The sequence below is a fragment of the Arvicanthis niloticus genome, chromosome 4, assembly GCF_011762505.2.
Source record: "Arvicanthis niloticus isolate mArvNil1 chromosome 4, mArvNil1.pat.X, whole genome shotgun sequence".
NCBI lineage: Eukaryota > Metazoa > Chordata > Mammalia > Rodentia > Muridae > Arvicanthis > Arvicanthis niloticus.
In genome coordinates this window covers 95,587,005-95,613,605 of record NC_047661.1, presented here as the reverse complement: position 1 = coordinate 95,613,605, position 26,601 = coordinate 95,587,005, and the positions used below count along the sequence as shown (strand labels likewise).

At 37.1% G+C, this 26,601-nt stretch overlaps 1 protein-coding gene across 2 annotated transcripts in view; it reads right to left on the bottom strand.

The window, feature by feature from the left end:
- Positions 1 to 366: 366 nt before the first annotated feature.
- Positions 367 to 26,601, bottom strand: part of Plppr5 (phospholipid phosphatase related 5) — a 103,237-nt gene continuing 77,002 nt past the window's right edge. Inside the window, exons 4-6 of one of the 2 annotated variants that reach the window (XM_034501489.2) lie at positions 25,422 to 25,598; positions 16,522 to 16,641; positions 367 to 1,113 (exon numbers count right to left, since the gene is read on the bottom strand). In XM_034501489.2, the coding sequence (XP_034357380.1) occupies positions 1,081 to 1,113; positions 16,522 to 16,641; positions 25,422 to 25,598 (330 nt within the window). In that variant the 3' untranslated portion in view covers positions 367 to 1,080. Of the gene's footprint in view, positions 1,114 to 16,506; positions 16,642 to 25,421; positions 25,599 to 26,601 lie in introns of both variants that reach the window. The other variant, XM_034501488.2, reaches the window with a different exon arrangement.

The window sequence follows — 26,601 nt, the reverse complement described above, 5'->3', positions numbered from 1 at the left end:
CTTTATTTTTATCATATGTAAATAAAGTCATCTTTCAATATTTTTACAGGATTGCTGTGAGGATTAAATGATAAAAACAAATATGTTTTAATTAAAGTATTAGACAATTACAAAAATACATTAATCATATTTCTAGCATCTTCATGATTGTATTTTAAGGTGTGGCTCTTTCTCATTTAAATTTTTTGAGTTCTGGACCAATAAGAAAATTTAATAATGGACCATAGCCATTCTTGAGACACTGTTAACGATGGGAAGTTACTCAATAACAAGGTATCATGGCTGGATTTACCTTAATGTAGTCTAAATATTGCCTGCATTAAAAATTACAGCTCAACCATTAAACCACAACTGTCAAAGAAAAAGTCCAAATAAATAATTTTAATTATGATACATTACTCAGTGACAGTAAAAATTGGCATTTTACCCTTTAAAAGCAGAAGCACCAGTCTTAGAATATGTAGTATGAATGGTGTTTTAAGTGAAATAGAGCATAATATAATGAGCAAACAATTTAGTATAGGACATACTTTCTAAAAGTAAAATGATTTCACACACTGAAATCTGTTAAAATGGAAATAATGTCATGCTGCATAATAAAAAGCCCCCAGGACTTTCAAAATCCACTTCAAATTAAATGTGCTGTACTGCTGAATAGTTATATGAAAAATTAAAAAGGCTTAACTAGCCCAAAATAGAGGGTTTCTTTTGTACAAATATAATCCATGTGGGGGGTTCTTTCCACATAGTCACAGAGATTCTTTTGAGAAACTAAAGCAACAATTTTATTTAAGAGTTGACTTGTTCATTTTATCATCTTGTTTTACTGAACACCCACACTTTGTGCTGGGCTTTTGTCGTGGGTGGTGGGGATACAGAAGAGAAAGCCATGGTCCTGCTCTTGAGGAGCTCACAGTCTAGTGGGGTGGGGGGAGGGCAGAAAGGGTGCTATCAAGTTTTAAAATTATAAAAAATCTCCGACAACTTTATAAATTTCCTGTGTAATCAAATAAACTTCGTTGTGAATGGATGGTAAAAAGGGATGACGTCCAGTGCAGAGAAAAACCATCTGTTTCAATATCATGTGACTTCTGCAAAGGCAGTGATGTGGTTCTGTAAAAGAAAAGGGGATTCCAAAGTCAGAGTCCTGAGTAAACTGATTTAATAAATTAGTTAGCACTTTTGACAAATAACTACTAATTTAATATAGAACTGTGGCCCGCAGGTTTGTTGCTAAAACACCGTGTTGTTAAACTCACTTCTCTGTTATGTTACATGATGTTAGCTAATTATATCCTTTATTCAGTATTCTTAATTAACTGAATAGATCAAAACATTATACTTGCTTTACTCAAAATTAGCATTAAAATTTTGGGAGAGAAAAATGGCCACAGCAGACACATTAATATTCTGTTCACTGCTAACGGAATTTCAATGTGCAGGCTGTAGTTCCAGTCTAACTGCTCCCTGTGAACAGATGGTGTGGAGTGAGGTGGGCAAACGCACGGACTGAAATAGCATTTGTTAGCTGACAGACATCTACTTCAATACTTCATTTCTGAGGTATGTATTCAGACTCCACTCTACAAGCTGGGGTTTGTTGTTTTTATTTACTCCAACCACAGATTTCTTTGCACCCTCATCCCCTTTGGCTTCTTCTTCTTCTTTTAAAAATCCATCACTTATAGAGAAGTAAACCTTTAGAATGGCTAATATCAAAATAGATTCAGACCTGTAATATGCTATGTCACAGGTACTGAGACATCATATTAAAAATCTGATGCTGTATGATTTACCCTCACACACAGGGATCCTGTTAAGACAGAACATGAAGGGCAAAATCATTGTACCACAGCAACATCACACAAAGGCTCTCTCATTGCTCAGAGTAGCTGTGTTGAGAGTGACACCGACAGACATTTAGGCATGACAATAGGAGAGATTAAGACCAAGCAGTTGAAGAATAGAACTTGCCAAGTATCCATTAGCAAGTATTAGTTCTAGTCCACAGCACAGCAGCAGGCAAAATACTGAAGCTAATCCTTGAGTGCAGGTGTCCCCTGGTAAAACAGTCCCTTTGTGTCTTAAAAGTCATTTCAGATGCTGAAACTTCGAAAATTTAAGACCAATTTTGGTATTCTACATGTCTGTACAGCCAGACATACGTGTTTGAAATTGAGTTTAGATGCTCCACTCGAGTGGCAACTGCTCATAACCGCTGTGCCATCTCTCCAGTCCAAATTTAATGCTCCAAATTCTATGTGAAAATCTCCATTTTTACTATTTATTTCTCTCTATATACAGATTATCTTGTATAAATAGAAGCATGTAGCATAATCAGAATATCATGTAAGCCAAGACTCTTTTATGACACCAGAGTTTGGTGATGGCTTGCAATTTGACAAGATCTGCCACACAACAAGTTCCTTTTTAAAAAAAAAAAAAAACAGGAAGATGCAAAAGTAATCCAGAAACATATTCAGAATCAAGATATTTCCGAAAATAAATTTTAAAACCTACTAAGGGCTATTTCATTAAGGAACACTGCATTTCCAATGGGGGGGAGGAACTGAACTAAGAATAGCACCAGCAGACAAGCTAACATATGAGATGCAGCCTTCCTGCACTGGGAACCTGCACAGAAGGACACAGTTCTCTGTATTTACTCTAGTTTTCCAACACCAGTGCGCTAATGCGCACATACGTTTATTGCCTTAATTGGAGGTGTTCACAGTGGCTAATCCCCATTATCCAGCCGAAGAGCCTGGCAAGGCAGTCTTTAAAGGACCTCCCCTGTGAATTTTCTTCTTGATCATCTTCAATATATTGGTTTTGGGACACCTACAACATGTGATTTAAATTTACTTTCATTGCTTCAGTGAATGTATTTGTTGCTTCAAAGTTCTAGGTTGTTATACTCTTAGATCACTCACAATGTTTAAATAAGGTTTTAAAAGCATCCTAAAGGGATAGTATGTCCCATGACCCTCAATAAATTTGTCATGTGAAGATTTCTTCAAAACAATTTGTATATAAGTGAGGTCATTTACTACAGAGAAGTGGGTAAAATTCCTTTTTGCAAGATGTCAAAAAAGACCCTGTAACTTAGTAAGAAGTTGTAGAGTCAGCTTAAGTTTTTAACATAAAATGAGATGTCTGAATTATTCGCCATCTCCTTAAGGAAGCTGACAGTAGACTCTGCAGGCAGATAGGTGGAATATCAGCTGTTTAAATGTAAGCTCCATCACAATGGAAGATTGCCAAGCAATTAGACTATTAAAACCCTTAGCTTTCTCACCTACAAAATACATATATACTTATGAATGGATTTTTATTAATGTTAAATAATACATGCATACTATTTCTTGTACCCATTCTAACAATCTCTTCGGGTTTATCTACTACTTATTTGTGGCTGATAAAATTTAACAGAGCAAGCTAAAATTAAACATTTTAGAGAATCAAGGATGAAAAAGAAAGAAATAAAAAAAAGAATTAAAAATAATCTCTAGTTTATAAATAAAATTCTTCATTTGTTCTTTCATCATAATGTCCACAGGTCAGAAAGCACACAACTATAATAGCCAAACCAACTTCAAAAGCCCAGGGTTTCTTACAAGAAGGATACAGATGTATTTAATGACAGAAGACAATGTATGCTCTGTGTTCTGCTTCATAAACAGCAGTCTTTAATTACAAAGTCTCCCTCCTGTATTAGGTGCTTGAGTCACAGGATACATAGATTTCTAAAATACAAAATAAATCATATCCTGAAAAACATCTGACACTAAGAGTTTTGAATAAGAAGTCATAGGGCTACTATTAAAGCCACCAGCGAGGCCATTGTTATGAGAATGCTTCCTCCATTTTGCTAGGGACAGTTAGATTGGATATCATAATCATAAATATTGTCATACTTCATTCTCCTATCTGCTTCCTTATTTTATTCATTCTCTGCTTTGAGGCAGGAAGTATGGACAGGAGAGAGGAGAGAAAATGCCTGATGTGATGGCCCATGCCTATAATCCCAACCAAAAGATAAGATATAGAGTTAAAAGGCAGATGTTGCTACATTATGAGTTCAAGATCAGCCAGTGTTACAAAGACTCTTCCTGGAGAAACAAAACATCCAAACAAGATAAGCAACAAAAGTAGCACCCTAAAAGGAGAATGTGTTCTGTGAGCACCACTAATACGTCATGTGAAGTCTTCCTCCTAACGATTGTGAAATGAGTAAGATCATTTAGTAAAAAGAGATAACTTTTAACTATGAAGACATTATTAGAGACATTCAGATTTGAGGCTGTGGAACTGGCAGTAAAATTTACAGTAAGCAATTATTTTGTTTATAGAAAGTGGAAATGCAGGAAAATAAAACTCAGGAATGAGCTTCATTGGACAAGAGGGTTTTTTGGATAGGTTCTCCATTTACAGTGAATTGTTGTAGTGCAGAGTTTTGTATTAATTCAGTCTTCTTTCCATTCCCATTTTTGTGCAATTAAAAGGGGCTAAAAGCTACTTTATGAGAGAATCCTCTCTCTCTAGGAAGAAGGGATCTCTGGAAGGCTTCATTTGACAAGTTAATTAAACAAAAGACAGGTCTAGGTTAGCTATAGAGATTAGGAACCTGAGTAGTCATGGAAGATGGGCTCCCAGGCCAGATCTTTAGTGGCAATGGTACTCATCCTGAGCTTCATGTTGGAGTTTAACTAAATACAGGCACAGATCCAGAGGCTTGGATCTAATTGGACAGAGGCCTCACCCAGCCACCAGAATGCTGAAAGGCTCTTCAGTTGATCCTAGTGTTCAGCCCTTATTGAGAGCTGCAGCATCAGAGGATCCGCTGACACATTTGATTGAATCCAAGTTGTGGCTTAATATCCAAATTTTCCTGGAAGCTTGATGTGTATTGTCTTGATTTCCAGTCCTAAGCCAGTGCCCACTGCAACAAAAATCCCTGGGCTTGCATCCCAGAAATTTATCAGTTTTGAAAGTGCTATTAAAAAAAAATGGATCTTGGTGGATGTAGATGTACAAATGCTTTGTCCTTAAAGTTTTGTTCTTCCTAAGACTCATTGCTTTTTTTTTTTTAATCTGTCACACCTTTAGTCCACAATCTTGGCTACATTCTCAGAAACCTATCACATTAGGAATGTAAACTCCTAGTTTCCCTTGTCTGTCTGACAGCAAAGTTTGACCATGTGGACATTTCTTGACTGCTAATTCTGACATCCACCCCAGTTTTAGGTTCTATTTTTCACACTCATCATTTGGGCTCTGTCTTTCCCCACAGTTGATGCTTAACATTCCCAATCCTCTTATCCTCACGCACTAACTTTACCTGTTGCCAAATGATTCTGTCTATCTTTTCTTAGAAGATGCTACAAAGTATAAGTGGGTATCCTCTGCATGTCTTCATCCACCACAGCTCTTGGCACTGTCCTCTGTGTCTGCTTTAAAACAGTCTTCCTCATCACTATATTGTAATCTCTCATGGCCTGGGAAATCTACTACAAGCCTTTGACTTGGTACTTATTTAAGTTTCATTTATTACAACCCTAATAGACATCATGCTGATATTCTTAGTAACTGAAACTTACCCATAAGTTATTCTCAGGTTTCTTTCACATTAATTTAACCTAACTCAGTGTAACCTTGTTTGTTTGATTCCCTTCTAACTGTTACAGATGCTTTGGAATGGCTACATTAGCACAGAGCAGTCCCCAACAAAGAGAGTTAGAGGACATAGATAAAGAAGCAGATGCACAATAAACTCCTTTATAACCAGTTGCTGATTAACACCAAGAAGCTTGCCAGTTTCCATAAAAATGCAAGTCAGTAAAAATCCAGATGGTCCTTTCCTTTTCCAGGTGTGTGTGTGTCTGTAATTTATGAATGAATAAAAACTGTTTATTCATACAAAATCTTGTACATTAATATTTATACCAGCTGCATTCATGATTTCCTTCCATGACATTCAACCCAAATACCCTCCAGCCTGCCGATGGAAAAAGAAGCTGAGGTAACTACCCAACAGAACACCTTTCAACAACAAAAAAGAAGGCTGACAAGCCCATTGACACCTAAAAGGAGCCAGATGAAAAAGCTTACATACAATGCCAGCCCATTTATGACACCCTGGGAAAGGCAAAAAAAGAAGTTCAGGCACAGGAGGCAGATCAGTGTTTACCAGGGGTGGATGTTGGAAATGGGCTGATTATAAAATGGCAGCTGTACTGGGTAGATTGAAAATTTCATAGCTTACTATTGTTGATTGTTACATGAAAGCCTACTTTTGTCAGAACCCATAAGATTAGAGAATTTTAGGGAATGGGGAGATACCTCCATATGTAAAGTGCTTGCTCTACAAAATTGAGGACCAAAGTTCCATCTGCAGAACCCACTTCAAAACCACCAGATAGAGTGGTTCACATTTGTAACCCTAGTGCTGAACAATCAGAGGCAGGCAGAGAACCTGGGTCTCACAGGCTAGCCAGCCTAACTCACGGTCAGCTCCATGGTGCTCAGGGATCCTGTCTTACAAACAAGGAAGATAACATCTAAGGAATATACTCAAGGTTGGCTTCTGGCTCCCACAAACACATGTGGATATATACTTGCGCACATACAACATGCACACATAAAGACAATTTTACAGAATATAAATTGTTTCTTATTATACCTGAATTTAATTTTAAAAATAGGACTAACAGCCATGAGTTGTCCAAAGGCAAGGTACTAATGTTTGGAATTTGGGTTTTTCAGATATGAATTCATTATTTCAACATCGAATTGTTTTGATTCCACAAGAAAAATAAAAAGTAAATGTATTGTAAAATATTCTAATAACACATTTAAAATAAGCTAACTTATTTGTTTATGTCTACTGAGCTGATGAAGAATCTGGAAAACAGTATTTTCCACTGTCAGAAAGGACACAGATGCATGAATTAAACCTAAAGTATTCATTCCCCACTCAGTGTTTCCATTCCTAAGAACTTAAATCAATACTTGACCATACAAGGACACATATCAATAATGTTTGCTTTAGTGCTGTTGGTAACTGTGAGAGATTGGAAGAAGAGTCTTTCATACTAAAGAAGAGGCTCACATAATTGATACAGATACTTTATTCACATACTTTCATACTATTGTACAAGAGAGTGATCTTGACTTTAATCTCCAAAGTGACAAATGTATAATATATTGCCCTCAAAATGAAAAATGCCATTTTTATTATGGCCAGTTTTGTGACCCTGGTTGGTCATGTTACTTTCTCTATGTTTCCTTCATTATCCGATGACAATAGGATGTACCCCAATATTTTCTCATAGAAACTATAGTGCCATTTTTATGTGTGAAGTTCCACACCTAGTTCCATACATCTGAAAACCTTTCATAGAAGCTTAGCTTTTACTGTTAAGTTTGATGATATGATTGTTTTATTTATTGATTTATAACCATATCTATGGTAGCAGATGTGCGCAAACATAATCATTTGGTGTAAGCCTCCCTGTATAGAAACCCATGTACACAATCCTAGAAGGTTTTGTTTTCATTTTGTGAGACAGGCTCTCATTATGGAGCCTCACAGACTCTATGTAGGCACCATGGAGTTCTTACCTCAGCCTTCAAAGTGCTAATGTTACAATGATGTGGTACCACACATCGTTTTCTCACAGGGCTTTGAAATCTACTTTAAGAAAGCGTGTCAAGGGTCTTAGGGTCAAAGCTCAGTAAGAAAACTACTTGCCATGCAAGCCTAAGGACCTGAGCTTGAATTCTAAGTACCCAGGTAAAAAGCTGGGCATAATAGGCGTGTCTACTGCTGGGTGCCACGAGTAAGTACACAGGCGCATTGGCCAGCTAATGCAGTGGAACTGACCAGATCCAGGGGCAGAATGCGTCAGAAAACAGCCATGTAGAGAACAAACAAGAGAGAAAGACACCACGCATAAACCTTCGGCGTCCCTACACAAATTCTTACACGTTCATGCCCATTCATACGTGCACATAAACACACCAACACTTGTACACCCCAACATACATAAACACACACACGCACGCACGCACACACACACACACACACACACACACACACACACAGATTATTTATCTGACACTTTCTTCCTTTTTTCTATTTTCTATCTCTCCTCCCGCTTTCCCTCTCCTCTCCTCTCTTTTCTCTCTTCTCATCTCTTCATTTACTTTTATCTATCTATCTATCTATCTATCTATCTATCTATCTATCAATCAGATCAGGTATCTATTGCAGGGTCTCAAGCACAGTAGGCAACCAACTACTGAACTACAACCTCAGTCCAAATTGCAGACTTTTGCTTTTTGACTTGTTCTTTACCTGAATCGATAAAGTTTAAAAGGGGGGCATGGTATTAGCTCCAAAACAGTGGGCTTGGTTTCCTGTGTTGTAGCTAGTTATTTTCTCTACTGTAGAGTATTTCTGTAGAGTACTTTCTCCACAGAAAGTTTTTGTCATTATTAGACGTTCCGCCCTGAGGAGAGCGGTTGACAGCTCTGATCACCTGCCTGTGTATGAATGCGTGTGCTGCTGGGGAGAGATGGTTCACTCACCACTCCACCATTGTGTATTCTCCCTTAACTAACGGCAGAGTGACTCATATCCGCTTAAGCTATATTCATCACCCACGATGCTGTTCAAAAGTAATTCTCAGAAAGAAGCTTGTACAAAAGGCCCCTGGGAAACTGGAAAAAAAAATCTGCTTGTCATTTTTTATCTTGTATAATGCAATTCATAGATGATGTGGAAAAATCAATCCTGAATGCTCAGAACTAAACAGCAAAAACAATAACATGAACCTTTGACAACAATTAGTGTCTAGTTTATAGTTAGTCCAAAAGATGTTAATGGCTGCTGTATCTTTTGTTTGTTTAAAGTTTTTTTTATAATATATTTTGATTATGTTTCCCCTCCCCAACTCCTTCCAGATATTCCCTACTTCTCCACCTATCTAATTTTATCTATATATCTATCTATCTACCTACCTATCATCTAGGTATCAATCTGTCATCTATGTGTCTGTGTATGTATATATGTATGTATATATCTATCTATCATCTATGTATATATGTATGTATGTATGTATTTACCATCTATGTATCTATGTAACTACCATCTATGTATCTATGTAACTATTTTTCTATCTCTCTATCTTTATCTCAAATAAAACACAGGAGACATTCAAAAACATTCATAATATTTTTAAAAAATGAAAATCAAAACAAATACACAAACAGCCTAGAATTACCTGTCACAGTTTTTTGTTTCCATTTAAATTTGGCTCTAAATAAAATAAAACTCATGAGAATAGCATGCAAATTTTGATTTATTTTAATTACTTTCCATATAGAGTTAAGTGCCTACAGTATGTATCAATTTATGCCTATTAACTACTGCAACGTCTAATCACTACTAAAGTTGTCTTGTATGGTCCTATATAACATTACATACCATTCACAAGAACCACACACACAAGAAATCCTGGGTTTGAAGTACAAAGACTGTTTAAAACTAGCTCTCTTCACAAGCAAACACACACACATGCACACACACACACAAACGCATATACACATGTGTGCGTGCGCACACGCACACGCACACGCACACACACACCTTTCTGAATACATTTCAGTTCCTATTTCTCTTTGACTTCTTTCATCCTGTAATCTGCTACCCAGACAATGGAAAGGTGACTACACCGGCTTTCCTGGCCATTGCAACTTCTTTTCGAATGTTCTTATTTATATCATTTGCTTCTGCAGTCACCATGATAGTAAGCATGAGAGTTTCCATTCACAATGGTGCATATCATTAGGAGAAGACGTAGGCCAACAAGGTGGGCAGAAATCTTCAAGGCCCAGTAAGTTTCTGACCAATGAAGTCTCTGTGAGTTCTATTCACAGGCCAGCAACCAAGTCCAAATTCAATGAAGCAGAGAATATATTCTGCCTGAAGAAGTAGTTAGTGGTTGAGACTAATCACTCTCCTACCATAATATCTATAACTGTTATTTTTTGTTATTAAAATTGTCACAGTCTGTAATTGTTTACCTTTTTACAGTATCGTTAGTTTTTAATGACTCTCTGAGAGGTTCCAGTGAATATTTCAATTTGATCTTGTATCTGTGTAACTTTCCCATATTAAATATTCAAATATTTATTTGGAAAAAAAATGGTTTATTTCTTTTTTGTATATCCTAGGATATAAAGTAAATTAGATAATACCATCACTGCTCTGATGGCCTCCCTGTCCTAGAAGATAGGTTTTGGTGGGTGTCTTCTCTACCTGGTACCTTTTCTCATGTCAGTTTCTTTGTATTGCTCTTTTATTCTTTAATCTACATTTTGAAAAAGCAAAATATTTTTAATTTTCATTGTGTGTATGTGTGTATATCTGTGTGTGCTTTGTGCACTTGAGTGCAAGTACCTGCCAAAGTCAGCGGTGTCAGATCCCCTAGAGCTGGGGTTAAGCTGTCATAAGCCTCCTAACACCAGTATTGGGACTAGAACTTGGCTTGGCCCTGATCTAGGAATAGTATCCCCCCTCCCCAGGGCTCTCTTTTGTTATATTAATCTATTTGTTTTTGCTTTCATCTGCCTAGACTTCCTTCTTTCTGACCTCCAGTGTTGGTTGAAATCTCACCATGCCAGGATCTGTGTTCTTTCACTGGATCCTAATCACACAGGTTACAGTTTTGTTGGGGGCCGACTTTTAGCAGAAAGCGGCTATCAGCTTTGCAGCCATCTTGAGCCATATACCCTGACATGAGACTTGGATTACAATAGCCTACAACAGCTGAGCACACTCCGATAATCTTGGTTTAGATACCTTGAGATTAAAGGTGTGCGAGATTAAAGGTGTGTGACTTAAGAGTATGACTTAGAAGTATAGAGATCAGAGTTAGAGACAAGACCTAAGGGCATGATTAAAGGTGTAACTTAGAGGCGTGGCTTAGAAGTAAGACATATAATAAGCAGAGGCAGACAGTAGAGAATCAGACTATAGAGGGAGAATCAGACAGGAGACACTTAGAGGAAGAGAGACCGAAGAATAAACGGGATTAAATCACACCCTGTCTGATCTCTATTCTTTGAGTCTGCCCTCACCCTCGCTCTTGCTGAACCCTGACCCACAGACTGGAGCAGCAGCTTGGGCCAGGATACAGTGGCCGCCCAAACGTGGGTTGGCCTGGGCCTCAACATTTTGCCTGGGCTGCAACATTTATTTTGGCCGCCCCAACGTGGGGCTAGTGTGGACTCCAACATTATTTTGGTGCCTGAACAGGAACTCGAGCTTGGGCCCCAACACAATTTAGCTTCTATCCTATGTGTTCTCTTTAATTTCCTGTATTGTGGAAAGGAGATGCCATGAACAATAAATTTAGTCAAATGTGTGATGATGTGTGTGTGTGAGGGTTGTTGTATAGTGTTCACGTGGATGGGTATATTTGTATGTGAGGGTGCATGAACACTTGGTCAAATGTGCACAGGCTAAAAGTGAACCCTAGGGGTTTCCACCTTATTTTTAGACAGGGTTGCTGCCCGGATGTAGAGGCTCCCCAGTAAGTGAAAATGGCTGCTTGTTTCTGCCTCCACAGCTCTGGAGCTATAGATACACATGACATTACCTGCCTTTTATGTACATGCCAGAGACCTGAGTTCTCATGCTTCTGGAGCAAGTGCTTTACCAGTGGTATCATATTGACTCTCTCCCTGTCTTCCCTCACCCAATAAAAGGTTTACATTGTCCCTCATATTTGTCACAAAGTCACTTTAAGAGATCTAAGTTTGTCTCCTGATTATTCCCATTTGAAGAAAACTAGATTTAGCTCAATTAAAAAATTTCTAAACTGTGTGAAAAGGCTTTGTGAACAATCTAAACATGCCCCTTAGTAACTATGGGATCTTCACCCTCTGCATGAAGGAGAGGGGAGAGGCCTGTCCTCATTTGGATGGTGTGAGGCGAGTCATGTGGGCACTTTTATCAAGATAACTTTATTTCTATATAGTTTTGTGTCATGCTTGCTGACCCACCACATATCATGGTTCTGTGAAGCTTAACTTCTACTCCATAAAGTGGGAGGAATCCTGAAGGCAATGATTTCTGCTGCTTTTTATGTGCTTGGTCATTTTTTAAAGATATAATTGTTTTTAGTTATGTGTTTGAGTGGTTTTTTTCATGTATGTATATCATGTGTGTACCAGGTACCCAAAGAGTCCAAAAGGCTGTATGTATCTGATCTTGTGAAACTGGACATTCAGAAAGTTGTAAGCTGCCAAGAGGTTGTTGAGAACCAAACCTGGGTTCTCTGGAAGAGCCATCCTGTCTGCTCTTTGTTTATTGTATTTATTATTTTGAAATAAAATAGTTACCTATTCAGTTTGGGGATACTTATTCAGTTTAAAAAGGGTCCCCTTCATCTGTCATGAATCAATAACCAAATTTGGGGTAGGGAAGGATTTCCCTCACTGTGGATTTGTTTATGCTGCATCTAGTATAAATGCCTAACATTTTGCTGTAATTTTTACTCTGATAATCAGTTATTATGATGTGAAGGCCTTCCATATTATTTCTAATATAAGAGATAAAAGACAGTAGAGCTATAATTGGTTGCATCATTATTTACTAGAAGGAAACACAGATCCTTGATTCTTAGATTCCTAAGGGAAATTAATAGTGTCTTTTAAGTTTCTGGAAACATCCCAGAACCAGCAACACTGCCAATTTTTCTGAAAATGAACCTCAAAGTAGGAAGCAAAGAGAACGAGTTCAGGGGACAGGATGCTGAGACATCCAAAGGGAGCTGACTATCCAGGAGGGAGATGGTAGGAATTCTAAGAAAAAAGGAAAGACACCTGCGTATGTAAGAGCCAGAGCCACTGTACCAAGAGGACTTCAGGTGGCTGCAGGTGGACCTGAACACATGGGAGCTACATACTAGATTCCCATGTTTAATCTGGCAAAGGAAAATAAACAGAGGTCTTTCAAAAAGATCATGTAGATCACAAGGAAATAGCACAGAGGTGTAAATTATACTGGAGGCAACCCCCACTAAGGAATTCTAGTTAGTCTGAACATATCATTTAGACAGTCTAATGAGACCAGACCTTCTAGAAGTTAGCTTAAGAAATGAAATATTTTTAAATTGTAATTATATTTAGTTGTGCATTTACTCATGAACTGATTGTAGAGAAGAAGAGAAGGAAAGTGAAGAGAGAAAGACAGAGATGGGGGAGAAACAGAGAGAAAGAGGTGGGGAAGAAGTAGAAGCAGAAAAGAAAAATAGTAAAGCGAGCCTGGGAATGGACATAAAGTCTTGTTTCACTGACTCAGTTTATCTTAAGGTTTGAGCATTACTGTGTTTGTTCTGTCTCTGTCAATTTCACTCTGTCTGTCTCAGTGTCTGCATTTGTTTCTGTCTCTTTCTCTGTCTCTCTCCTTATCTTCTCTGTCTCTCCCTGTCTCTGTCTCTCTCTGTCTCTGTCTCTCTGTCTCTCTGTCTCTCTCTCTCTCTCTCTCTCTCTCTCTCTCTCTCTCTCTCTCTCTCTCTCTCTCTCTCTCTCATCCCACTACGCACACTCCTCTCTCGAACTGGAGGTGGATATCATGTATAGTAGTTTGAGTAATTGCCTTCACTATGCATATACACAAGATTTTATAAACATAACATTTCTTCTGAGTCAAGTGTGATGGTAGACAACTATAATACCAGAACTTAAATCAAAGCAGGAGAATCATGAGTTCAAGGCTATCCTGGGATATATGGCAAATTGAGGGTAACCTGGGTAACATGTGACCCTGTTTCAAACAACCTACCACACCCTAACCTTTTATTTTTAAAGTACTTTAAAATTAAAATGTATTCTTTTGTATCTTGATGTACCTGTTGGGTTTTATTGCTGTAAAATAATAATTGGCTGTTGTTTAGTTTCAAAGGTTCTAGACATTATTCTGAGTGCTTTATGACTAACTTAAGCAACTCTCACAAATGACCAGTTTATTAAAACAAAACAAAAACAAATAAACAAAACCTAACAAGGAAAAGTCAAATGCTGTTTATCATCAATGTCAAATTGAGGAGGTTAGGAATAAAGTAGGAGATACTTCTCTGGGAGAGTACTTTCATAAGATGGTGCTTCCCCAGAAGGTGAACTGCAAAAGGATAAGTCACCCTGAAGGTGGATGCCATGATCCCACAAACTGGTCCTGGATCAATTATAAAGGATAAGGATCAAAAGTTACACAAAACCCCTCTCTCTCTCTCTCTCTCTCTCTCTCTCTCTCTCTCTCTCTCTCTCTCTCTCTCTCTGTCTCTCTCCTTCCTGACTGTAGAAGCATAGTGAAAAGACACCTCACACTCCTATGGCTATTTCTTTTTTTTGCTATGGTGGCTTTCACCTTTGAAGTGTGGCCAAAATAAACTCTTTTTAAATTTTCTTCCTGTTCAATATTTGGTCACAGAAAGACGAAAAAGCAATGAATACACCAGTTACTGAGCTTAAGTGAATTGGCTAAGGTCAAAAATTTTCAAAATTCCCAGCCAGACTCCTCAGAGATTTCTGAGCAGAGGTGTCCCAGGGTCTGGGTTCTATTATGGGAACGGACATTCACCACTGATTTAATAATCCTCCATGGCTAGGTACTTAGACCCTTTATGACTTAATATAATAAACAGATGAACAGAATTATTAACCTCTTTAATATTTAGTGGACATTGGACTCTGATGAGATGCTTACAACAGATAAGTCATTCATTTCATAATAGGGAATGAATATTTAGATATTCTTACTCAGATTTGAAAGAACCTGTGACTTTTCCTCATAAATCATAGTATCTGTCACATGACGAACTCCTTGCAATTAAGGGAAAATCACTAGCATAGAAATGCAGTGTACCTGTGTATTATCATTACAGTAGTTCATGTTTTGTACATGAGAAGCATACTAGTTTACATAACATGCATAAAAAACACACAAACATGGAAAAAACCCAGCATGTCATGATACTAAAGCTCTTGGCCCTGCCTGCCCATCAAATGTTGACAAAATGTTCCTCTTCACTCATCAGATCACCACTGTGAAGGAACAAGTGACATTCTTTAACTACCAGTTACACAATCAAAGCAGTAGGACAATTTCCATGTTCCCCTCCTTTGTTTTGCAATGAGAACCATAACAAAAAGCAATATATTTATTCTACACAGTCCTCCTCTCTCTCTTTCTCTCTCTCTCTCTCTCTCTCTCTCTCTCTCTCTCTCTCTCTCTCAAACACACACACACACACACACACACACACACACACACACACACACACACACACACGTAGAAAACTCTTGAAGTTTCCTTCACATGACTGCCCTCAAGTTTTAGCTGAGAAGCACAGGAACATGGCCCTCAGCAGTGAGAATCTAAGGGTAGGATGAAATCTTCCCTAATATATTCCTAGCATTCCTGCCATTATCCTTCCATGATGTGGTCAGAGATACAGGACATGTCCAGTGCAGAAAGCATTCTAATTAGGAATGAAAATAAAAAGATCAGAGAGAATGCCATCTCCACTTCCATCTATCCCAGCAAGCAAGGAAGCACAGAATCTGCTATATCTCAGCCTCATTTCTCAAACTAAGGAGATATAAATCACTTGGATTTGATATGGAAAACAAAATTAATAGAAGTTCATGAACATTTGTCTGTCAATTTATAGATTCTTATGAAAAATTCTAGCTCACATAATCTAAAATTGTGACACTTATTGTAAATAAAAGGAAGTAGCAGAACATGAGCTTTGGAAATTTTAAAACAGAGAACGCAGTAATAACCTATAAAAACACAGAAGTTGCAAGAACAATTTTTGTAAAATAATCGACTTCTCGCTCACTCTGCCACCCACTGAGGCCTGGACCTGCTGTTTAAAACATTGTCTGTGGACAAACTCAGCCCCGCCTGACCCCCAACCTTCCTTCCGTCAAGAAAGGACAGCTGCTGTTTACTTGCTACCTGATCTTTGTGCAATGAGACTCAGTGCATGGCACTTGTGTGCTAACTGCATGGTGACAATTTATGAAGCACTCTCTCACTGATGGTGAGCAAGGGAGGAATGGAATAGACTTTGTGAAAACATTGACACATTTGCAAATAAATGTATGTTTTAGTTTCACCTGTACATGAGGCCAGGGAACACTATTCGTTAGACACTCTAGCAAAGGGCTGGATGAGTTCCGTGCACAGTTACCAAGCTTCCAGAATGGGTGATAGCTGTGGGTACTGTCAATGAGATATGTATTTTATAAGATGATCTTTCCAGTAGTAAATTCTTGCTAATTGACACCTTATATTCTGAGATTAAGTAATCAAAAATAAATAAATAAATAAATAAATAAATAAGTAGATGGTCACTCTCTAAATACACAAACAGAAATAACTGTTGGATTTAGCTTAGATGATGACATTTTGAAGTTATGAATCACCTGCACAGATGTTACCTTTTCCAAAGGGCTTTCTACTCGAGGAATGTTGGTCATCGGCATCCGGGCCACATTGTCCCTGTGTATGTGCCCATTTTCTGGTTGTCTTCCTTTGAAATTATTTACCACGCATACAACCTAAAATTTTAGGAAACAATTGCAGTTATGTAAATTATATATATATTCCACAACTAACCCCCTTGTGAGGAGTTTCATAAACTCCTAGAGCAACCAAGTTTTACAATTACCAAAATGTTACAGGAATCAAACTTTACACCCAGATTTACCATGAATAAATTAGAATAACTATTCTAATGCAGATAAGTTCAAGAAAATTCACCGATGAATATGTAAAAGAATGAATAATGACAATTCTGTCATTCCAAAATGTTCAATAAAGGATAGACAATGTTCAAACCAATCCAAAATTAACAACATAACCTTATAAAAATCTGCAGCAAGCTAACCTTTTCTTAATATGGCTAATCTACAACTTAATTATCATGCTCATTATTTCCCAGTGCTTCAAGATTATTACATTCACAATAATCCTCAACAGTTAGCGTTCTCTAATTTAGTAACATTCTTTTAATTATACTAGTTTATTGTCTATTGTATATATATATATATATATATATATATATATATATATATATATTATTTATGGTTTGAACAGTAGCTTACCAGAGCTACTCTTGAAATAAAAGACCCTTCACATAAAAAGGATTGACCCTCAGTTCAGCTGATTACATCCCAGAGGTGAAAGAATGAACTGAATAATGAGTGAAAATTAAGTTCCTGTAATATTAAAAATACAAAATTCTCACTCATCTCCTCTCCAAGGTTTCTGACTTAGTAGGTAAAGAATAGGGTACAGAAGAAGGAACCTTTAAAGTTACTGCAAAAGTTTCTAATGCAAATGAATCACATTTAAGAAATAATGATTTAAGCAACACAGAAAAATTACTTTCTACAGTGAGTTTATGTTAACCAGAGGATAATGTCTTGTTCTTCTTTCCTGAGCTTTATATTCTAGAATAAATAGTACTTATTTGTAGTTTCAACCTAACACTGATTTTTTTTACTTGAGTTATATTTACAAACTTTATTTTTTTAACATTTCAATAATTTTTTTCTTATTTATTTTATTTACATTTAAGATGCCATCCACTTTCCCCATTTCCCCTCCCTAGAAAATCCCTGTCCCATGCCCCCCCTTTCCTTTTTGCTTTTATACAATTTTTTTAAAATGTTAATCAAAGGATTTATAAGTTTGCTAATGCTCAATCAGAAGCGTAACCCAATACCCAACCTAGATATAAAAACTATCTTTGACTGGTGGAGACCTGTGAACATCTGCCTCCATGCCCCCTCTCTCTTTCTCTCTCTCATCACCTAGCTTCTCCTCTCCTTCATCTTCTCTCCTTACTCCATCTCTTCCTCTCAGTACTCCTTCCCACTTAGCTCCTCCTACATATCACTCTTCCTGTTAAAGTAAAACTTTTCTCTCAAAATACAGTTAGAGCATACTTATTCCTAATTGTACCAGTGAGGTACAAGATAGTCCTAATACCCAGTCCATCATTTCCTAACACTGATTTTTAAGTAAGTAAATTCTTCACCAATAGTGATAAATTTAAATTGCATATTTTCACAAATTCATCATTTTGTTAAACTTACTATTGAGGATTTTGTTTCTAATTTTCAAAAGATTTATTTTATATTATGTGTATGATTGCTTGTTCTCTATTATATATGTGCATTATGTGAATGCCTGGTGTCCAAGGAAGTCAGAAGAGAGAGATGGATGCCCTGAAACTAGAGTCACAAATAGTTGTGAGCCAACATGTGTGTGCTGAAAACAAAACGCAGGTCATCTGCAAGAGCAGAAAGTGCTCCTAACAACTGAGTCGTCTCCCCAGCTCCATTATTACTCAATACTTCTAAATACCAATTAAGTCTTGGTTACTTACCCATTCTTGAATAAAATTTACAAGGATACAAGTTAATAACATATAAAATGATACTTTATATTACAAAATTATTTTCTTGAAAGCTGTGATTTACCTTTTTTAAAACTTCCTTTATCCTAGCTGAACTACATAGGTTTAAAAAATAGATCAAAACCTAATAGTGCAATACTACAATTTTCATTAAAGCAAAGAGATAACCAAGATCCTTTCAGAGAGTTTTCTAAACACAGACATGCAAACACACACACACACACTCATGCATGCACCTGCACAGACACACATACATACCACACACACATCTATACTCACATCATATACACGCACATGCACGCATGCCCACAGACATAAACACACTAACACCACACACGCACATACTGACACCACACTCACACACACATAAACACAAACACACCACACACACATACACACAGACAGACACTTAGACATTTTCATTGGAATTATTGATAATTAGAAATTTGGGCATTTGAAAAATACTGTTGAAAATTTGAAGTAACTGTTCTTAGATGTACAGAACTTTAAAACTTCTGTTAGCATCAATGTGGGCTTCAGAAATTAGCATAATTACTATTCTAGTTATACATTTTGTGTTTTTAAGTTGCAGTTTTAAGTAATATATATATATATATATATATATATATATATATATATATATATATATACATAAATTTATTTTGGAGGATTATAGGGCCATAGTCAATGGCAACTACTCAATTATTCCTTTTTGAAGGAAAAGCAGTGATTTATTTGTAAGAGAAAAGCCATGCTAACATTCCAATAAGCTTCTCTTAATAGAGCATGCAGTAGGTCAAATTCAGTCTGCAGACTGCATGTATCATGTGTGTGTGTGTGTGTGTGTGTGTGTGTGTGTGTGTGTGTGTGTGTGTAAAACTCTCTGAAAGGCTCTTGGTTATTTCTGAATTTTTTGAAGAAAATTTAGGTTGACATAATAGAAGCAGGTAGAATTTGTCTATGAAATGCTTAAGTACCTAACCCAGAGTAGATACATACAGAATGGTATTTATCATCCTAATTATTTTCTTTAACACTTTTTATTTCAATAGCAAGGAAGCAACTAGATCTTCTTCAGTTTCTTATTTAAATAAATAAAAATTTTGTGTGCTAATTTCAAAAGTCTAAAATTAATGTTTCACTAACAAATAAGAAAAAGCAAGAAGATGTGTGGGTGTGTGTTTGCTTACATAGGCATGCATATGCATGTGCTTAGTCTGGAAGTTGACAACAGATATCTTCCAATAAACTTCATACATTTAGGCACAATCTCTTACTTCACCTCAGAGCTCTAGCTAGCCTGATTTTTCCCAAGGTATTCTTTCTCAGCCTCCCATGTGCTGAAATTTCAGACAGACCATATTACTCACCCAGATTTTTTACAGGCTCTAGATTTGAAATGCTCTTCATGTATAAGTACTTTATCTCCTAGCTGTCTTACAGAAGTCTTCCCTGAGCCCTCAGCTAGAAAAGCTTACTGTGCCCAGTGTGTTTGTTTGCCTTGTGGTCAAATAGAAAGAACACTAAGTCTGTTATAAGAGCACTAGTCTCATCATGATATTTCATAAGAGATAAGGGAATACTTTGATTCGTGTCTCTTTTTAGACTCTATACTGTGCAATTTCGGAACCTCATCTGAAGTTTTCTACCTCTGCACCACACTGTTACAGTGAGTGAAATCATGAATGTGTACACTAATGAATGAACATACATTCAGGGGACAAATTTTATGGTGTATGTCTATACCATGATTTAAAGTTAATTTCCTTTTAAACACTGTAGTTTTAGACCAATGATTTCTACCCATAAAAGTCTGTATTCTCTTATAAAGATTACACCAAATCACCACTGTACACATATTTTTGTTTCTTTATGTGGCATTTATAATAAATGTATTTATATATTCACTTTCTTCTTCCCATAATTACTGCATTATGAACACTGAGAAGTGAAACAGTATTGACTTTTAATTTTTGTCTTCTATTATATATTAACTTTAATGAGACAATACCATGGTCAAGCTATCTGCTCTATCTAGGTCTCAATTTTTAATCTATAAAGTGAGAAAAATATACCTCAATAAAATGCTGCAATGATTTTTTACTCTTATGTAAAATAACATGACAAGCTATTATTGGGATCAATAAAGCTGAAGGCTTCTGCCAAAAATGCTATATATTATGTTTGGAATAGATTTTATGCCATCCTTTTTAAACCACAATGACATCAACAATTAGTGCGCAAGAACTATTTGTTTAGTATTTTGCTAAACATGATGGCTCTACTCTTTACCCTTGCACAATGTACAAGATGAGTGACAAATTTAAAACACAATGTAACTCATTGTTGGATTCTCACAGCACAGACTGATATGTGGCAGAAATCATGGAAGAATGGGGCCTGTCCAAGCCAAATCTCAGCTATGTAGAGGATTTAGGTGGAGTTGTAAGGGATAGGCATGGTAAAAAATAAAACAAAGGGATGTTTACTACACATAGAATTTCATTGAGCCTTTCAGAAAAGTAAAGGTAGTCAATTAAAGTTATTCATTCATTCATTCATTCATTCATTCTACCCATATACCAGACCCTGTTTTATATACTTGCCAAGACAAGCAGTGAACACAGTGAACAGGGTTTTTCTCTGTTGCAAGGATGGACAGTGAAAGAAACATCAGACATTTTATCTAGAACTTGTGTTATGGAGAAATACAAAGAAGGGAGTGAGTACTGGAGTCTTTCTTAGTACAGCTTGGGGACAGTCTCACTCTTGGTGGACTAGTGAAATCTAAGTGACATGTGTGAGTTTACACACCTGCAAAGGCAGGTTTTAGATAGCCCCCTTTCTCATTCACCACTGAAACACACAAACACACACACATGCACACACACACACACACACACACACACACACACACACACACCAGAATTCCTGCAGAATAAAGATGTAAGAAGGACAGGCCTTGTTTGTGATAAGGAGCTGACTATAATTTTAAGAGCAGAATTTATATATATGGTGAAGCAGGTAGAACAACTCTCACTAGGAAATAAACAAACAGATCACTGTGGCCCCTAGATGTGTCTGGAGCTGATGTATCAGGGAGGGTTGGTTTTCTTTTTTTCTTGTTATTGGCAATGAACTGTTATAATATAAACAAAATCAGCACAGTGGCTATATGAAGATTGCCTGAAGCAAAGAGTCAGCAAGAAAATATATCCGTACCTGAGATAGGAAGCAAGAAATTCTGGTCAGAAGGGTTGGTATAAGACACAAAGAATAACTTGGGTATTGGAAATGAATTTAAAGTAGATGAATCACTAGTTGTGGGGGATGAACCAGTAGAATGAGTCAAAGGAAAATGCCACATATAGATAATGGTAATTGGAGGAGGTGTCCTTCAAGCAAGACATCGGCTCAGAGTAGAGTCATGTTCGTTTTATTTTGGAATCATTTTAGAATCCCCAAAACACTGCGAGATAATTGCAGAACATTTGCCAGCCAGAGTTGGAGTTGCTGCACAAGATAGATGCTCTACCGGGCTGTCCAAATGAGGAACCCGGGAGTCATCACAAATTGCTGCCTGTACTTCATGCACATCATCTTCTGTTCCCTCAGGCTCTCCCTCCTTTTTTCCTTCCAGAGACTCTCCCTTCTCTCCATGTCTCTATGGTCAAATTTACACTGGCTTATTTTCCTCATCCTTCATTGCATGTCTTCTCTATCTTCACCTCTAGTTAATTCGAGAGTGTATATTTAAAGCACAAATCTCATAAGGTAAAAGGTAATGAGTGAAAGCAAACTACCACTCGTGGAATTGCACTTCAGTCATTCTTGTGGCCATTCACTAAGCAGGTACTATTTTGTTTACCCTTCTGTAAATTCAAGAATGAGTCCTTAGGGAAGTTGTGATTTCCCTCATTTAAAGAGAGATCCAGGAGCACAGAAAGACTCAGTAAAGTTGTCAATGGGGAAAAAGTGGAGTATAAGAAGAAGCTGGGACTCAAACAAGCTTGTTCTAGTTCTATTCATTTGAAGGCAGTGGCTCCTAATTCATCTATATTTTAAACAAAAGTCTACATTATTCTCCTGATTCTCACAGTCTTTCCACCCTCACTGTCATTCATGAAGGGGGACTTGTACTGTTCTAGGACTCTACTCTTTCTCTTGCATAAGAAGGGCTGCATGCTTGATGTCCTCATGTAGACTTTCATATTTACTCTGTGTCCCATGTTTTGTTCTCCTTCCTTGCATAGAGTCCAGACCTATTTATTTTATAAGCTTCCCAAGTTTATCCATCCTTCCTGACAGGTATGTCATCCCAATGAAGTTAATGTCTCTAGTATTATTGGTAAATTGTATTTAATCCTCTATGAAGCTCCATGTTTGTTTTCCTTCTGGATAGTAACATATTTAAAATATATAATATATATTATATATAATACACAAATAAAAATAATATATTTAAATATATATCTTTTTTTTCTCAAATATTTATTCACATTACCAAGCATAGTACTTGTATTTGGGTAGGGACTTGCCAGCATTTTATTTTATGATGGAGAAGGAAGGGAATTTAAAGGGATAGTCTGATCCATAAAACAAAACTCCAACTCTCACTGGAAACCAGCCATGCTTACATGAGCTTTCTTGACTCACCAATTGTTACCTATAGGCAGTCACAATAATAAATTATCATTGATGAACACATAATTCATATTTAGTTACACGGTTGAAGCACCGTTTTGGTGTGAATTGTTCATGGAGTTTATTTTTCTCCTGTGCCATATTTAAAGGAAAAGGTTAGAATGTAAATAATATACATTCTTTGAATATGCACAATAGAGGGACTTGAGCTCAGGGGAAATCCACAGTATAGCTCTTCGTTTACCAAGTTTTCAGGGACATGTCTGAGAAGTCACTAGTGTTCTGGTTTAAAAGGATCTCATTAAGGCACTATGATGCTTTCTGGAAGTACAAGAAGATAGCAGTGGCCAGGGGAAGGACAGCAGGAGGCTGATGAAATGGCAGAGAAGATAAACTACACCCAGGGGGCTGAATAAGGTGACATCATAATTTGCATCAAATTTTTGTTTTGTTTTGTTTCTTCTAAATGTAATCCACTTTCAACGTTGGTGAGTGAAAGTAGGGAAAGTTTTTGATCCATTCTTCCTCCAGAGTTTCAAGAGGCAGCAAGAGAATTCAAAGAGGCAGAGGTGTTAAATGACAATTTTAGCCCAAGTCTGTTGCTGTAGTTGGATGATGAAATTTAGCCAAAAGTGCCTGCAAGACTCAACAGTAAACAATCTGTATCTTATCTAGGACTACACCTGTAACCAAGCAACTGAATCTCAGCCATTCATTCCGGCTCAGTCTCTAGCCAATCAGAGGCCATAAGCTGCCAGACTACTACCATAAAAGGCAGCGGATCAGGTTACTTTGGAGCTCTTCCTGTTCTCTGACTGTAAATGCAAACTCAGTCTGTGACAGAGAGGGACATTCTGAACTGACTATTCAACCCATCGTGGATTTTCAAAAAGCTTTCCATCAAGAGTCTCCCAGTGACCTTGAGAATCACAGTGAATTATGCTACAAGAAAGAAAAAGAGACAGAAGCTCGCTCGGGATGTGGAGCCGACATGCAGTCATGCGTATCTAACGGCTACAGGAGGTTTTAGAGGGAACATTTCATTTCGAATTCCAGGCACATACATTGTACTCAAACATATAAATGGAAAACTCACATACATTTTTTTTTTGCTACTGATTTTTAACTAGAAAAAGGTGGCTGAGGAAGGAAGGAACAGTAGAGTAAGAATAGCTCAAACTGTATCAAAATTGGCGTAAAGCATTTCTTAAACCATAACGTGTCCCTGTAGAAACCTTTTGATTTATAACCTACACACTTGGTCATCTGTGTAAGTCAGTATGAACCCCCACAAATAATAGACTGATAAACCTGAAACGCAAACTAAAATCTTCTAACCAAATTGTAGATACATTGCGAGCACACTTTGAGCAGACCTACATACAGGTGGCACACCATTAGAAGTCTCTGCATGCTCTTCACTGTGTGGATGACATGAGTTGGCATGACTGAGTCTCTGTCACTGGCTCTGACTATTTAGTTCCTGAGGTGAAGTGATACATTTTACAATCACCAGCTGTAGGATCATTTGTGGCACAGATCTCATGGAGTACACAGATTAAATGCATGAGGCACTTGGGTCCTTTAGGCTATTTTAATACAATAGAGGTAAACTACCCTGAGGAATGTTGTAATTATACAAACAACTCAAGTCTACAAAACTAACTGAGGAGGGACAAGTGAGATTGCTTAGGGCAGTGGTGCTCAACCTTCATAACTGTGATTTTGCTACTGTTATAAATCATAATGTAAGTATTTGATGTGTAATAGATAAAAAATCGTTTGCTAGACCCCAAAAGACCCACAGGTTGACAACCCTCTGATTAGTGGCTAAAGATATTTGATCACTGAATTTAACCTTCAACTCCCACTTGGTGGAAAAGGACAATCCACTCTTACACGTTGTCTTTTGGACCTGTACATGCATGCCGTGGCACACGAGCACTTGTGCATATATGCACACTTATGTGCATGCACACACACACACACACAGAGAGAGAGAGAGAGAGAAATAAATGTAAAAACTAGTTCTTGAGTAGGACTCTATAGCTTTTCCCCATTTTATATACAAGTATTTTAAGTGTGGAATTAATTTATTATTCTTCCCCAAATCTGATCATAACAATAAATAAGCAAGGTAGAAGAAATGAGTAGTCAAAACCATATATATTATCATGTTATATATCACAAACAGTGATTCATCTTTGCATTTTTTAGAGGTGGTTTATTAAGTTTACTAAAAACAAACGTACTCTTTAAATTTGAACTTACCAGAAATACTGCTATAGATATTCCAACTAGAAAGCCTGCTATCACATCCGACCAATGATTTCGATATTCTGCTACTCTGTTGAGTCCAGTAAGGAAGGCCAAACACATCAATCCCAAGCACAGGACAGGCTTAGCAAGTCTGGTTCCTTTGGCTTTGATAGTGTTGGTAATGTACATCTGAAATAGCAAACGAAACAAGGCTTTACCCAAAAGCATTTTTTAAAAGATATGCACTAAATGCATTATGTACGAATTACAAAAATATATTTATCAATTATATATGTCTGTATGGCTTTAGTAATCAACTACAGTGTATAATTTTTGTAGTTTAAAAAATGTTGGTTGTGCGCTGTTTGAGCTGTGCAGCCCAGGCTGCCTTCCAACTCCTTACTTAGTCAGAGCTGACCTTGAGTGGTGAGATTATAGGTGTGTCCTATCACACTCGCAAAAATTTTTAATGATGATTTCATAAATGTGCAATTTAAGTGTTCCAATTATTTAATTTTACTTATCTGGCATGGCCATTTCTTACTGATGACGATGTGTGCACACACATGCAGGTCGAGACCAGATGTATTGGATTCCCTGGAGCTGGAATTATAGACGGTTTTGATCCATGAGGGATGCTGGGAATCAAGCAACAGCAGTGTGTGTTTTTATCTGCTAAGACATCTCTTTAGTCCTGTAACAACCAATTCTTATGCAACAGCATCAGTCGTCTAGAAACATGAACACAGTTATCCCAAGTGCCTTCCTACCCTCCACCTCACAAACACTTTCTTTGCAGCTTTGTTTCATGTTAGATTACTCTCAACATAATTGTTAGGAGGGGAACATTAATTCTGTATTAGTGCTTCCCATCTGTATGTGATTTGTGAAAAAGATGTATTCTTGAACAAATCAGAATTGTAAAAATAACTAGAAAAAAGGTAAGTGGCAATTTCCACCAAATTGATGTGCCTGTAAGGAAGGTAGTCTAGTCAGAGTGGAGACAAGGCTGGCTTTATATGTTGCTGTCTGACAACATGAGATTAAATGCCAATACAGAGCACAGAGTGTCAACTGGTTACATGGAAGGAAATAAATTCAAGTTATGAGCAGGCATGCTCAAGAATAATTTTGTTCTTCTCCCAATTTCATTTCTTCTATAGCTTCATTGTTCAGAATTCAAATCACATAT